Source organism: Sciurus vulgaris, assembly GCF_902686455.1.
Source record: "Sciurus vulgaris genome assembly, chromosome: 10".
In the NCBI taxonomy this organism is placed as follows: Eukaryota; Metazoa; Chordata; class Mammalia; order Rodentia; family Sciuridae; genus Sciurus; species Sciurus vulgaris.
The window spans coordinates 76,918,893-76,932,992 of record NC_136470.1 but is presented as its reverse complement, the minus strand read 5'-3'; the positions used below and the strand labels follow the sequence as shown (position 1 = coordinate 76,932,992).

Sequence of the window (14,100 nt, the reverse complement as noted above, 5' to 3'; positions counted from 1 at the left end):
GAAACTGGAAATCCATAGGCAGGAGAATGAAACTAAACCTCTATCTCTCACCCTGCACAAAACTCCACTCATAATAGATCATGGACCTCGGAATCAGAACAGAGACCCTTCATCGTATCGAAGGTCCAAATCTTCAACATGTCGGCTTAGGATCAGACTTCCTTAACAGAACTCCCATAGCACAAGAAATAAAAGCAAGAATCAATAACTGGGATAGATTCAAACTAAAAAGCTTTTTCTCAGCAAAGGAAACTATCAGCAATGTGAAGAGAGAGCGTACAGAGTGGGAGAAAACTTTTGCCACACATACTTCTGATAGAGCACTAATTTCCAGAATGTATAAAGAACTCAAAAAACTCTACACCAAGAATACAAATAACCCAATCGACAAATGGGCTAAGGAAATGAACAGACACTTCACAGAAGAAGATCTATAAGCAATCAACAGATATATGAAAAAATGTTCAACAACTCTAGTCATAAGAGAACTGCAAATCAAAACTACCCTAAGATTCCATCTCACCCCAATTAGAATGGCAATTATCAAGAACACAAGCAACAATAGGTGTTGGAGAGGATGTGGGGAAAAAGGTACACTCATACATTGCTGGCGGGTTTGCAAATTAGTGCAGCCACTCTGGAAAGCAGTGTGGAGATTCCTCAGAAAGCTTAGAACGGAACCATCATTTGACCCAGCTATCCCACTCCTTGGGCTATACCCAAAGGACTTAAAATCAGCACACTACAGAGATGCAGCCACATCAATGTTCATAGCTGCTCAATTCACAATAGCCAGATTGTGGAACCAACCTAGATGCCCTTCAGTTGATGAATGGATAAAGAAACTGTGGCATATATATACAATGGAATATTACTCCACCATGAAGAATGATAAAATTATGGCATTTGCAGGCAAATGGATGAAATTGGAGAATATCATGCTAAGTGAGATAAGCCAATCTCAAAAAACTAAAGGACGAATGATCTCGCTGATAAGCGGATGAGGACATATAATGGGGGGTAGGAGGAGTTAGGGTTAGGTTTAGGGTTAGGGATAAGGAGGGTGGTAAGAATGGAGGAAGGAAGGACTGTATAGAGGGAAAAGAGGGGTGGGAGGGGTGGGGGGGAAGGGTAAAAAAAAATAACAATGAATCAAACAACATTGCCCTATGTAAATTTATGATTTTTAATTAAAAAAGAAAAAAGAAACTGTGGTATATATACAATGGAACATTACTCAGCCATAAAGAATAATAAAATTATGGCATTTGCAGGCAAATGGAAGAAATTGGAGAATATCATGCTAAGTGAGATAAGCCAATCTCAAAAAACCAGAGGATGAATGATCTCGCTGATAAGCGGATGATGACACAAAATGGGGGTGGGAGGGGGGCAAGAATGGAGTAAGGAGGGACTGTATAGAGGGAAAAGAGGGGTGGGGGGGGAGAAAAAAATAACGGAATGAATCAACACCATTACCCTATGTAAATGTATGATAACGCAAATGGTATGCCTTTACTTCATGTACAAACAGAAACAACATGTATCCCATTTGTTTACAATAAAAATTAATTTAAAAAATAATCAAAAAAAAAAAAAAAAAAAAAAGGAACGAAAAACACTCATATAGCTGGGCAAGGTGGCTCATACCTGTAATCCCAGCAACTCAAAGACTGAGGCAGGAGGATCCAGAGTTCAAAGATAGCCTCAGCAACTTAGTAAGGCCCTAAACAACTCAGAGACACTGTCTCTAAATAAAATACAAAAATGGGTATGTGGCTCAGTGGTTAAGCACCCTTGGGTTCAATCCCTGGTACAATCGATCAATAACACAAAGATCGAATCTAAAACAGCATTACAACCAGCACCATTCTCTCAGAAGAGGCACTTTTCAAACTTCATGGAAAGTAAGTAAAAGGTACTATTAATAGAAACAGAAAATTAGACTGGATGAAGAAAACTATTATAGCTAAATTTTTTTTTACTTTCTCACTGTAAAAGATATGATTGTGGTAAATGGAAGATTGATTAAAAACATCCTCTCTGCCAAGTTTTAGGCACAGCACTATTTAAACATTCTCAGTCAGTCAGCCCAAATTTAAAGATACAAAGTCCCAAAATCTGAAAGGGCTTCTTTAAAAAAAAAAAAAAAAAAAAAAAAAAAAAAAATCTCAATTCAAAGACTGTGAAGAAGAAGAAACAAAAGAATTTTTTTTTTAACTTTCTCCAAATTTCCACATAAAAACAGAAAGAACAAAAGTCCATGAACAAAGTTTACAACAAAACAGGTGACTGTTGGGCACAGTGGTACATAATTGTAATCCAGTAACTCAGGAGGTTGAGGTAAGAGAATGGCAAGTTCAAGCAAAGCCAGGCTCAGTAACTTAGCAAGAACATTTCAAAAGAAAAAAAAAATTTTAGAGGTGGGGAGATTGGGGAGGGGCTCAGTGGTAGAGAATTCTTGTGTTTAATCCCCAGTACTGGAAAAAGAAAAAAAAAAGTAGGTACTCGTTCATACCTCTGGAGTTAGCTGCCAAAGGAATCAGAGGAACATGATGAACTACATCATGAGTATAATTAGGAAAACCCCAATCATGAGAAACCCTACAGGTCAAATGGCACAGGTCCTCTCAATAGATTAGTTTTGAAGAAAAGAAGGGATGAGGAAAAACTGAACTAACAGACATAATGGAAATAACAGATTTCTTTTTTTTTTTTTTTTTAATGGATAAGGCTAAATGACAAGGTCTAAGAATCTTGCCCATTATGGTAATAAAAGTATAGAGAAACAGGGAATAATTAAGTCAATAGAGTGAATTAGTCTTAGAGAGAAGGAACAGACTATGAGTGGGAGAGAATATATGGAGTTCCCACTAGGGTGACTGGCAGTTACAAGGGTATTTGCCTTATAGTAATTCTCTAAATGATATTATGTGTAATTTCACTATATTTGGCTTCATTTTACAATCAAAAGTTAAAAAGAAAAAAGAAACAAGCTTTTGTCATCCCTGTCCTTGACTGAAGACGTGGTATCATACATCTGTTCTTATTTTCAACCCTCAGAAAAGATTTGAAATACTCACCTTGGTCACAATACATCAATAAATGTGGATTGTTGACCACAATAAATGTTTCTTCATCTTTACTATGTGGCCGGTGATAGCGATAGTGCACGGGCAAAAAGGCTTGGAAACAATCGATGCACTGTGCATCTTGTCTGGCATAAATAAGAACTTCAGATTCCTTGGACAAATAGTTTGGGGCTTCTATATTAAAGTTTTCTGAAATCATCACTGCCTGTTGAAGAGAAAACAAACATGAATCAAGAAGAAGAAATAAATGAAGAAAAATAAAAAGACACAAGTAAAAGTGGAAGACTGCTGTGCAGATATACAGAACTGTCAAATTTACCCCCAATATCAACCGTTTTCATTTCCCTTCCATCCTCGATTTTAAGTAGAAAATACAGGATGTGATCTGTGTAATAATAAAAGTAAACAGGGGAAATTATACTCTGGGGTGCAAAATTCACCCATAATAAAAATTATTTCTGTGAAACTTCCTTATTAACTTCTGTTTAGGTGACAAAACAGGTACCAAGAAAAGAAACTTTGTGAATAAAAACAGCATTATTTAATAAGTACAAAAGCTACTATGACAAAAACAATTAAACCTATATTAGGTTATAAATGATTGATATCATTCTGGTAATTTCCTGTTCTTTAGTGAAGTAACTAGAGTGGTAATAAGGTAGAACAGTGTGGTCAGGAAGCCACAAAGGCTGGCAACTCTTTCTACAATATGTATAAAAGGTTAATGGAAGAAATGGCAAATTATTTGTATGTGCGTGTATGTGTGGGGCTGGAGATGAAACCTCACACATTAGGTAAGCCCTCTACTGCTGAGTCACACTCCAAGGCCCTGCAAATATTTTATTCATTCATTCATTCATTCATTCCTCTGAGATGGGGTATTGCTATGTTGCCCAGGCTGGCCTCAAACATGTAATCTTTTTGCCTCGGTCTCCCAAGTAGCTGGAATTACAAGAGTGTGTCACTTTGCCTAGTTTGCTTCATGCATTTTGAAACACATTTATTTAGGATTGTTAACTTCTTTCTGATGCATTGAACCCTTTAATCAAATGACCTTCTTTAGCTCTGGTAATAGTCTTTGCTCCAAAATCCATTTCCTAATTTTACTATTGCCAACTTTCTTTTGAACATATTTTTTTCCATTCTTTTACTTTTAGCTTGTGTCTTTAAATTTAAAGTATATTTCTTATAAGCAATATACAGTTGAGCATTGCTTCCTTACCTGAAGATCTGTATCTTTTAATAGGGATATTTACACATTTAACCTTAATATGGCTATCAATATGGGTAAGTTTAAATCCATTATCTTGTTAATTGCTCTCTAACATATTCTGTGTTCCCCCTTATGCTCTTTGTTCCCGCTTATGCTCTTTTTCTGCCTTCTACTGGATTAACTGAAAATTTTTTTTTTTTTTTTTTGGTACCGGGGATTGAACCCAGGGGTACTTAACCACCGAGTCATATCCCTAGACTTTTTTATATTTTATTTTGAGACAGGGTCTCACTAAATTGCTTAGGACCTCACTAAGTTGCTGAGGCTGGCTCTGAACTCTCGATCCTCTGCCTTAGCCTCCCCAGCTGCTGGGATTATAGGTGTGCACCACCAAGTCCAACTAACTAAATATTTTTTATAATTCCATTTTATTTGCTTTGTTACAAATTAGCTATGACCTTTATTTTTGTGATTGCTTCAGGATTTACATCTTTAACAAATTATAGTCTACCTTCAAATGATATTAAATTACTTCATGTTTCATTTAACAACTTTATAAAATTATACCTCTGATTTTCCCCTCTCAATCTCTGTGATATTTGCCACATATTTTACTTTTATATATAGTACTAATGCTACACTACAAGGTTGTTTTTGTTAGTAATCTCATACAGAAAGTTGAAGGGTAAGGGAAAAAAAGTCTTATATATTTTACCCATGTAGTTTTACCCTTTTAAGCATTCTCTTTCCCTTGGTATAAATCTAGATTTTAGTTGGTATTATTTTCCTCCTGCCTGAAGGACTTGCTTTAACATTTCTTGTAGTGGATGTCTGATGATGAGTTCTTTCAGTTTTGTATGTCTGAAAAAGTCTTCATTTCCCCTTCACTTTGAGACATTTTCAGTAGGTACAGAATTCAAATTTCACAGGTTGTTCTTCCAGTGTTTTATAGATGTTATCACAAACAGTGATAACACTGTTTGGATGCATAACAGAGTTGTTTGTTATGCAGGACTGAGGCAATGCTCAGTTTAAGGCTAAGTGCTCCCCATTAATGAGTAAAAGCTGTTCTGTTTACTCTATCCATTGTCCAATAAACTATGAGGCTTTTCTCAGTGGGGAGAGACATTATACTCTTGGCCTGTGTGAGCCCAGCACTATTACATCTAATTTTGTCAGATGGTTCTTTCCCGGGCATCAGGTTGTTTCCTCACATACATGCACTAATGAATACTCAGCTATGTAACTGAGTGCAACCTTGCATGGATCGCTGGAGTTCTGCCTGTATGCAGTTCTCTCTCCTCCAATATACTCTCTTATGAATTCTAGTGACCTTTCTTTCCCCAGAATCGTAACTTTATCTCCTCAAAGAAGTCTACCAGGCTCTGTTTGAGTTCCTCCTCCCTGCACTACAACCAGAAACCTCTCTCAAGGAAGTAAGCCAGGACAACCACAGAGCTCACCTTGATTATTTCTCTTCTCTCAGATATCACTGCCTGATAGTCAATGACTTTTTTCAATATTTCACATATTCTGGTTGTTTCAGGAGGGAGATTAAATCTGTTCCTTGTTGTCCAACTTGTCCGGAAGCATAAGTATTAATGCCACAAATTTTGATTTTGTAAAACATATTGTTTCAAAAACAGTTTTCACATGGATCTACGAAATAGGAATTTGTTATGTTTCAATCTAATATTATACTGTTCTTAAAGAATATGAGAACTTTAAAAATATCTATAGGAAGTGGACGCATAAATTAGTGGTAGAGCTTGCCTAGCATGTGTGAGGTCTTGGATTGGATCCCCAAACTGTCCAATAACCCTACCTAAAAATGAAATGAGGTTTATTCAATGTCTTATCCTTGGTGAACCTATTTAAGGCTTGTATTTATTTTCAAATTGCTCACGAACTACTTAAAAAGCATTTTGTTACCATACCTCCCATGTGCTTTGAGAATCCATGGTTCTATTTGCTGTAGTCAAACATTTTATCTACAGGAAGAAAATTTAAAATCTCAGAGTAGCTGGGTGCAATGGTGCACACCTGTAATCCCAGTAGCTCAGGAGGCTGAAGTAGAAAGATCGTGAGTTCAGAGTCAGCCTCAGCAACTTCATAAGGATCTAAGCAACTTATTGAGACTGTGTCTCTAAATAAAATACCAGAAAGGGCTGGGATGTGGCTCAGTGGTTAAGAACCCCTGAGTTCAACCCCCAGTACCAAAAAAAAAAAATATCTCAGCTCAGGTATATAAGCATCAATTAATCCCAACATATAAATTCCCTTCTATCCTGTTAAACTCATCATAAAATACTACTCTTCATGACAAAACTTCTCTGCATAAGGAACTAGGCCACAGTCTCAACTCAGCCAGGAAAAAGAAAAGGCATCTGATATATCAAGAAATAATTTCCAATTATCTATCACAAATTTGGCATCTATTTTTCTAGAAACTTTCAAAACAAAAAAGTAAATATACTTACAACACTTATAATTAAGAATACGAAAGATGAGCAGAAAAATCAGATAAAGAGAACTTGTCAATCAATGTACAAATTGTTAACATCCAAATCTTATCCTAACCAAAGGTGTGGGTGCCTTGACTTCCTTTTGGATAACCCTATCCAAACTCTTTCATTTTCCTAGAACATGGTAAGTGATTTTATTAAGTATATTTAAATATGATTCCAATCCATGTAATTATAAACCAAGAACTATGTTTAAATTTGAAACCTATTATTTTAAGTTCCAAAAGCTTCACTTAACATTCATAACTCAGTGAAGAAAATAATGAGGTTTTCCCATGTACAAACAAGTATCTAAACTGACATACATACACACAAAAAAACTCAAAACACAGGGAGAAACATGGTAAATGAGGGTTCAGAGAGTTGGAAACTTAGCATTACAAAGCCTTCTGTATCTCCTGAATTTTAAGCCTAACAATATAATTCTTTTTTAGAAAAAGTTAAAATAAATGAAAAAGGTGAAGTAATTGGCCTAAACCCACAATTAGAAATAAACTGCCATCATGAACGACTACAAGTGTACCTATTTTGCCTTTAAAATATTCGTGAGTAAAGCCTGGTGCAGTGGTGCATGCCTGTAATCCCAGTGGCTCGGGAGGCTGAAGCAGGAGAAGTATTGAGAATTCAAAGACAACCTCATGATTACACAAATGGTATGCCTTTACGCCATGTACAAACAGAGAAACAACATGTATCCCATTTGTTTACAATAAAAAAAAAAAAAAAAAAAAAAAAAAAAAAAAAAAGACAACCTCAGCAACTTAGAAAGGCACTTAGCAACTTAGTGAGACCCTGTATCTAAATAAAATATAATAAAGGGCTGCAGATGTGGTTCAGTAGTTAAGTGCCTCTGGGTTCAATCCCTGACACAAAAACAAAATTGTATGTGAATTATAATCTTATGAACTAAGAGAGTCTCCTAAAATTTCTTTTCTCCCCCTTTGGTGGTACAAGGAATTTAACCCAGGGGTACTCTCCTCTAAGCTACATCCCCAGTCCTGTTTTTTCATTTTGAGACAAAGTCTTGCTAAATTGCCCCTGTTGGCCTCAAACTTGGGCTCCTCCTGCCTCAACCTTCTAAGTAGTTGGGATTACAGGCATGTGCCACTGCCTGGTCCAAAATTTCTTAATAAGAATCACCTGGGTTGTTAAAAAAGATGTCTGAACCCAATCTAGATGTACTAAATTGGGATTTCCCAGGAAGACAATAATCTGTATAAAAAGTGCCCATTATTTTTGTTCTTATCAAAGCTAGGGAAACCTTTGACAATGTGAGATTCATGTCAGGAAAGAGCAACAACTTTGCAACCAGACAATCCTGGATTCATTTCTTGGCTCTACCATTTATCTATATGATCTTGTATAAATTAGTTATTATAAAATGGAGATAATATCTTCAGGATTGTTATGAAGATTAATTTTACCTTGCTTCCTTTAGAAACAAAAACAAAGATATCTGGAAGACAGATTAAAAACTAAACATTAAATATTAGTTTTTTCCCTACTCATACCCAAATTACACAGTTATCAGGGCATGTCTATCTAATTTAACAAACAGGCTGCTGAAGCACTATTTATTAGTCATTCTTTTTGAGATATATATATTTCTATATATACTTATATATGTTTATGTGCACATATATATTTTGCATGTGTGTATACACATGATTATAATTTTCTTAAGTCACTAAAGTATGAATCATCCTGTTGAGAAGCATTTAACTGGCTCGGTTTAGCTGGCTTAGTCCTGACAAGTATTACTTATTGAAGAACACTCCCATCTCTGAGGATGTCACTTTATATACTTCAATAAAAATTTTAAAATACTACAGCATTGTCTTATGTACTATTTTGTCTTAATTCACATTATAGCATTCCCTTAAAAATTCATTAATGTCTGTACCTCTGTTATGTTTCTCTCTCGTAATGAAGCCAATTCATAAGGATCCACAAAAAGTCCTGTTGGGATGTAGTGTTTAACCAAGAGTCTGCAGGTCTGTAAGTCCTCAATGCTTTCTCCAAATTTCACTTTTATTAAAAGGTCTCTGAAAAACAAGTGCATTTAAAATAAATTTCTTCATTTGATTGTTAAATGAGATAGCATATCATATCCATGAGTAAAAGTGACCCCCAATACAACAAATAAATAAATAAATATCCCTTAAGTTTTTGCTGAATACTAGGATAAGCATAAGTGAGATGTAATTCCACAAAACTGAGCAATAAACTGACCAGGGAACTGAAAAGTGAAAAATTCAAAAATTTCACACAGGACTAAGTGAATAACATTCAAGCTCCAACCAACCAAAACTTACAAACTGAAGCATTCAATACAGACCCTAGTAGGGTCAGCAACCCTAGTAGGGTAAGGCTTAGCAGATAAATTAGCCTTAAAGTCACTTTAGCTTTAGGACTATATTTTTAAAAAATAAAATAAAATAAGGTTAAGAGAGGATTAAACTGATCAGGAGGCTGTGGCAGGAGAACTGCAAGTTCAAAGCTAGCCTCAGGCAAGTTACTGACTATGTCTCAAGAAAAATTAAATTAAATTAAAAAACAAGAAGGAACAAAGATACAGCTCAATGGTAAAGTGCCCCTGGGATCAATACCCAGTATCAAATAAAGAAAAGTATCAAGCTGATAAATAAATAACAACCACCAAAAGAAGAAAAGCCCTAAAAAAAGACACAACTGCCAAAAGAAGAAAAGCTCTTAAAAGTCTCTAAAGGAATACAAACCATACTCAATAATGTTTGTATCAAAACATTCTTCGATATTTGGCATCCAATAAAATGTTATTAACACATGCAATGAAGCAAGGAAATATGACCAGGAAAATATTAGTCCATAGATACAGATCTAGAAATAACAAAAGTGACAAAATGAGCAATGGACATTAAAACAGTAATTATACATACACCCAATAGGTTCAGTGATTTAAAGACAAGCATGAACATTCTGAGGGAAAGAAAAGATATCTTTTAAAAGAACTGAATGCAACTTTAAGGGATGAAAAATAAGACTCCTGTAATAAAGTTACCCAGATGTGATTAAAAGCAATTAGAAACTGAAGAATAAAAGATCAATGACTTAAAAACAGAGCAGCATAAACCATTCAAACTAAAACACAGAGAAAAGACTGAGAGGATAAAAGGAATAGGTTCAGTGATCTTTAAGCAATAGCAAGTGGTCTAGTACATGTATAACTGGAGCCCTAGAAAAAGAGGAGCCAATACGACAGAAAAATTAAGGGCTGAAAATGTTCCAAGCTTCATGAACCCTATAAGCCCATCAATCTGAGACGTTCAACAAACCCCAAGCAGGATCAACATAAACAAACCACACCAAAGTATACTATTATCCAGTCAAAAAGAAAAAAAAAAGTCAAAAGCTATCAAGGACAAGTTCACTTTGTAGAAAGTAACTATAATAAGACTAAGCCAGAAGACATGGCATAAGTAAGTTGTAACTGCACAAGACTGGGCATATTTAAAGTAATAAAACGAAGAAGGTGTCAATCTATAATTGTTTATCCTGGAGAAAAAAATCCTTCAAAACTAAAGGCAAAATAAAAACTAAGACAAACACCAACTAAGTTAATTTCTCACTGCAAGAAATAGTAAAAGATATTCTAGGTAGAAAGAAAATGATAATCAGATGGAAACACATCTACAAAAAAAGACTGAAGAACATCAGAAATGGCAAATATGTGGGTAAATATAAAAGACTTTTTTGGGCCAGGTCTGGTGGTATAAGCCTCTAGTCCTAGCTACTTCAGAGGCTGAGGAGGAGGATCGCTGAGCCCAGGAATTTGAAGTAAGTCAAGGCAACACAGAGAAACCTCATTTTTTCAAACATTTTTTTGCTCCTTTTATTTATTATTGTTGTAGATCACAATACTTTTATTTCTTTATTTGTTTGTTTGTCTGTTTGTTCAGTTATGCTAAGGATCAAACCCAGTACCTCACACATGCCAGGCAAGTGCTCTACCATTGAACCATAACCCCAGTCCCTTTTCTCATGTTTTAACTGCTTTAAAATAAGATTCATAAATTGGAACCTGTCTGTAATGTTGGTAGAAATGTAAAATGATACAGCCACCATGGAAACCAGGGTAACAGTTCTTCAAAAAATTAAAAAACAATTACCGTATGATGCAGAAAATCTACTTCTGGGAATTAAAAGAATTACAAGTAGGAATTTGGAAAGATATGTGTACATATATGCTCCTAGCAGCATTATTTGCAACAGTCAAAAGAGAAAAGCAATTCGATTGTCCATCAACATGCAATGAAATATTATTCAGCTTTAAAAAGAAAGAAAATTTCTGAAATATGCTCAAACATGAATGAACTTTAAGGATATTATGTTAAGGGAATGAGTAAGTCACAAATATTATGATTCCACTTATATGAGATATCTAGAGAAGCCAAATTCATAAAGACAGGAAGCAAAATGGGGGCCAGGAGCCAGGAAAAGGAGAATTATTATTTAGTGAGTATAGATTTTCAGTTTTATAAAATGAAAAGAGTAATATGGAGGAACAGCAGTGATGGTAACACAACATGAATGTACTTAAGGCCACTGAAGTGCACACTTAAAAACAGCTAAGAGAACTTTTTATGTTATGGGTATTTTATCACAATTAAAATAAAATAATATAAAAATATATGATTAAACAAAAATAATACAATGTAATGAGGGGTTTATAATACAAGTAAAATGTTTGACAACAAAAGTATACAGAAGGAAAATAATCTAGTCTATGATTTATAATTAATTTATTCCAAATAAGGCAAGAAAGGAAAAACTAGAGAACAAACAGAAAAACAAAGATAAAAAAGTAGCAAGGTGGATAAATTTAAACTAAAACAACTATATCAATATTTACATAGAAGCTGGGTTGGGGTTGTAACTCAGTGGTGGAACTTTCCTAGCACATGTGAGGCACTGGGTTTGATTCTTATCACCATATAAAAATACATAAATAAAACAAAGGTTAAAAAAACTACATAAAAGCAAATGGTATGGGCAGGCACTGTGGCACACACCCAAAATCTTGGCAACAGAAGGACTGCAAGTTTGAGGCCAGCCTTGGCAACTTGGTAAGACTGGCTCGGAACAAAAAAATAAGATAAAAATAAATAAAGGAAACAAAATAAAAAATAAATTGAAATAAATTTTAAAAAGGGTTGTGGATGTAGCTCAGGGCTACAGCACCCTGGTACCCAGTACCACAAACAAATTTAAAAAAAAAAAGAAAGAAATGGTCTGACCAGGCACAGTGGCACATGCCTATAATCCCAGCAACTTGGAGGCTAAGGCAGGAAGATCAAAAGCTCCAGGCAGGTCTCAACAACTTAGCAAGACCCTGTCTCAAAATTTAAAAATAAAAAGATCTGGAGATGTAGTTCAGTGGTACAGAGCACCTGAGTTCAATCCCTAGTATCACAAAAACAATTATAAAAAATAATAAAGTAAATGTTCTAATCATTCCAATTAGAATATGGAGACTCACAGACTACATAAAATAGAAACATTTGACTATATGCTATCTACAAAAATCATACTGAACATAAAGACTGATTAAGTTAAAAGAATTAAAAATACATTCAAATATTAATAATAAATATGGGATGGCTATATCATATCAGAAAAAGTACTGACTGAGCTACATCCTCAGCCCTTTTTATTTTTTATTTTAATACAGGGTCTTACTAAATTGCCAAGGCTGGCCTCAAACTTGCCATCCATCTGCATCAGCCTCCTGAGTCACTGGGATTATTATCATACACCACCACACCTGGCATATTTTTAAATTTTTATGAAGTTAATTTATCTGTATTATCTTTCAGGCAACCTTTTTTCATCTTGTTCACAAATACCATGTAAAAATCTTATAGAAAATCCGATACTCCACAACTATAGCACTTGCCTGATCCACCCATCTACTTACTTTATAAAAGAAATATCTGTAATAAATTCATGATAGTTTCCAGAAACCACCTCTTCCTGTTCTGTGTTCATAAACCAACCTTTTAATAATCTGGTCTAGAATTTTGCCCAGAATCTACTCCAAGCTCACAATTTTATAGTTCTAACTTCCAGAATATCCAAAGGTTACAAACATTAGTTCAGCAATCTTTTTTTTTTTTTTTGGGGGGAGGGGGGTTTGCGGGGGTGGGAGAGGTACCGGGGATTGAACCAGGGGCACTCAACCACTGAGCCACATCCCCAGTTCTATTTTGTAATTTGTTTAGAGACAGGGTCTGAGTTACTTGGTGTCTCACTTTTTGCTGAAGCTGCGTTTAAACTCTCCATCTTCTTGCCTCAGCCTCCTGAGTTGCTGGGATTACAGGCGTGTCACCATGCCTGGCTTAGTTCAGCAATCTTTTAAGCAAGTTCTACTGCAATGAGAGTTCATCAGTGAAGGGAGACCCTGAACTCATTTTACAGTAGTAGGCCCTTTTGTTTGATTCCCTTATAGATTCTGTTCTTTAGTTCTCTACTATTAATATCTGCTTGGCTCTTTCCAGAGTAGAAGTAATTTTTGGGGCTAGGGAGATAGCTCAGTTGGTAGAGTGCTTGCCTTGCAAGCACAAGGCCCTGGGTTCAATCCCCAGCACGGCAAACAAACAAAAAAAAAAGTAATTCTTTGTGACCAAGAAGAGGAGCAAAAGAGTTCTAGTATTCTATAATTTGTTAATCCTTCTTCATTAATCCTAGGAAGATATCTGCTTTAAGAAGAACTGAAAAGCCTTCTGAAAAAAAGGATTACTGACATTTTGTATCTCAAACAACTCAGAGTTCTACTTTCTGAATCTATTCTTAAGCATGCTGTCATTCTATGTCCTTGGTTTTATGTTCCAGTTTCATTCTCAGTATGTATAATTGTAAAGTTACATTTCTTATCACAACAGCTTCTGCAGGTACTTCTTTCTTCCTTATTAGAATCATATGTAATGGTACGTTCAAATTTATATAATTTAGTAGCTCCCATTCCTCTTGAAATTCAGATCAGAACAATAGTTTTGTATATCCCAATTATGGCAAAGAAAGAAGCTAAGTACCTGGCCTAACTACCTGGACATTGCTTAAAATGTGTCTCTGGAATTCCATTAAAAACTTTCAGAAGTACCCTCTCACCATCTACCCTCCCAAATTAATTTTGCTACTTTACCATCACATCTTCTCTTTGACTAAAACTGGTTTGCTTAGCTTGATCACCTACCTCATTATAATAATAGCTAACATTGTCTGAGTATATTAA

The 14,100-nt window shown here is 35.1% G+C and overlaps 1 protein-coding gene and 1 pseudogene across 3 annotated transcripts in view; one reads left to right on the top strand and one right to left on the bottom strand.

Annotated features, from left to right (window-relative positions):
- LOC306671068 (biogenesis of lysosome-related organelles complex 1 subunit 6-like) overlaps positions 1-14,100 on the top strand; it is a 343,174-nt pseudogene that overhangs the window by 311,316 nt on the left and 17,758 nt on the right. The gene's annotated exons all lie outside the window — the stretch shown is intronic.
- The window catches only part of PIGX (phosphatidylinositol glycan anchor biosynthesis class X), a 32,556-nt gene that overhangs the window by 11,934 nt on the left and 6,522 nt on the right, over positions 1-14,100 (bottom strand). Inside the window, exons 4-6 of one of the 2 annotated variants that reach the window (XM_079156271.1) lie at positions 8,734-8,875; positions 6,243-6,296; positions 3,084-3,297 (exon numbers count right to left, since the gene is read on the bottom strand). In XM_079156271.1, the coding sequence (XP_079012397.1) occupies positions 3,084-3,297; positions 6,243-6,296; positions 8,734-8,875 (410 nt within the window). The remainder of the gene's footprint in view (positions 1-3,083; positions 3,298-6,242; positions 6,297-8,733; positions 8,876-14,100) is intronic. The other variant, XM_079156272.1, reaches the window with a different exon arrangement.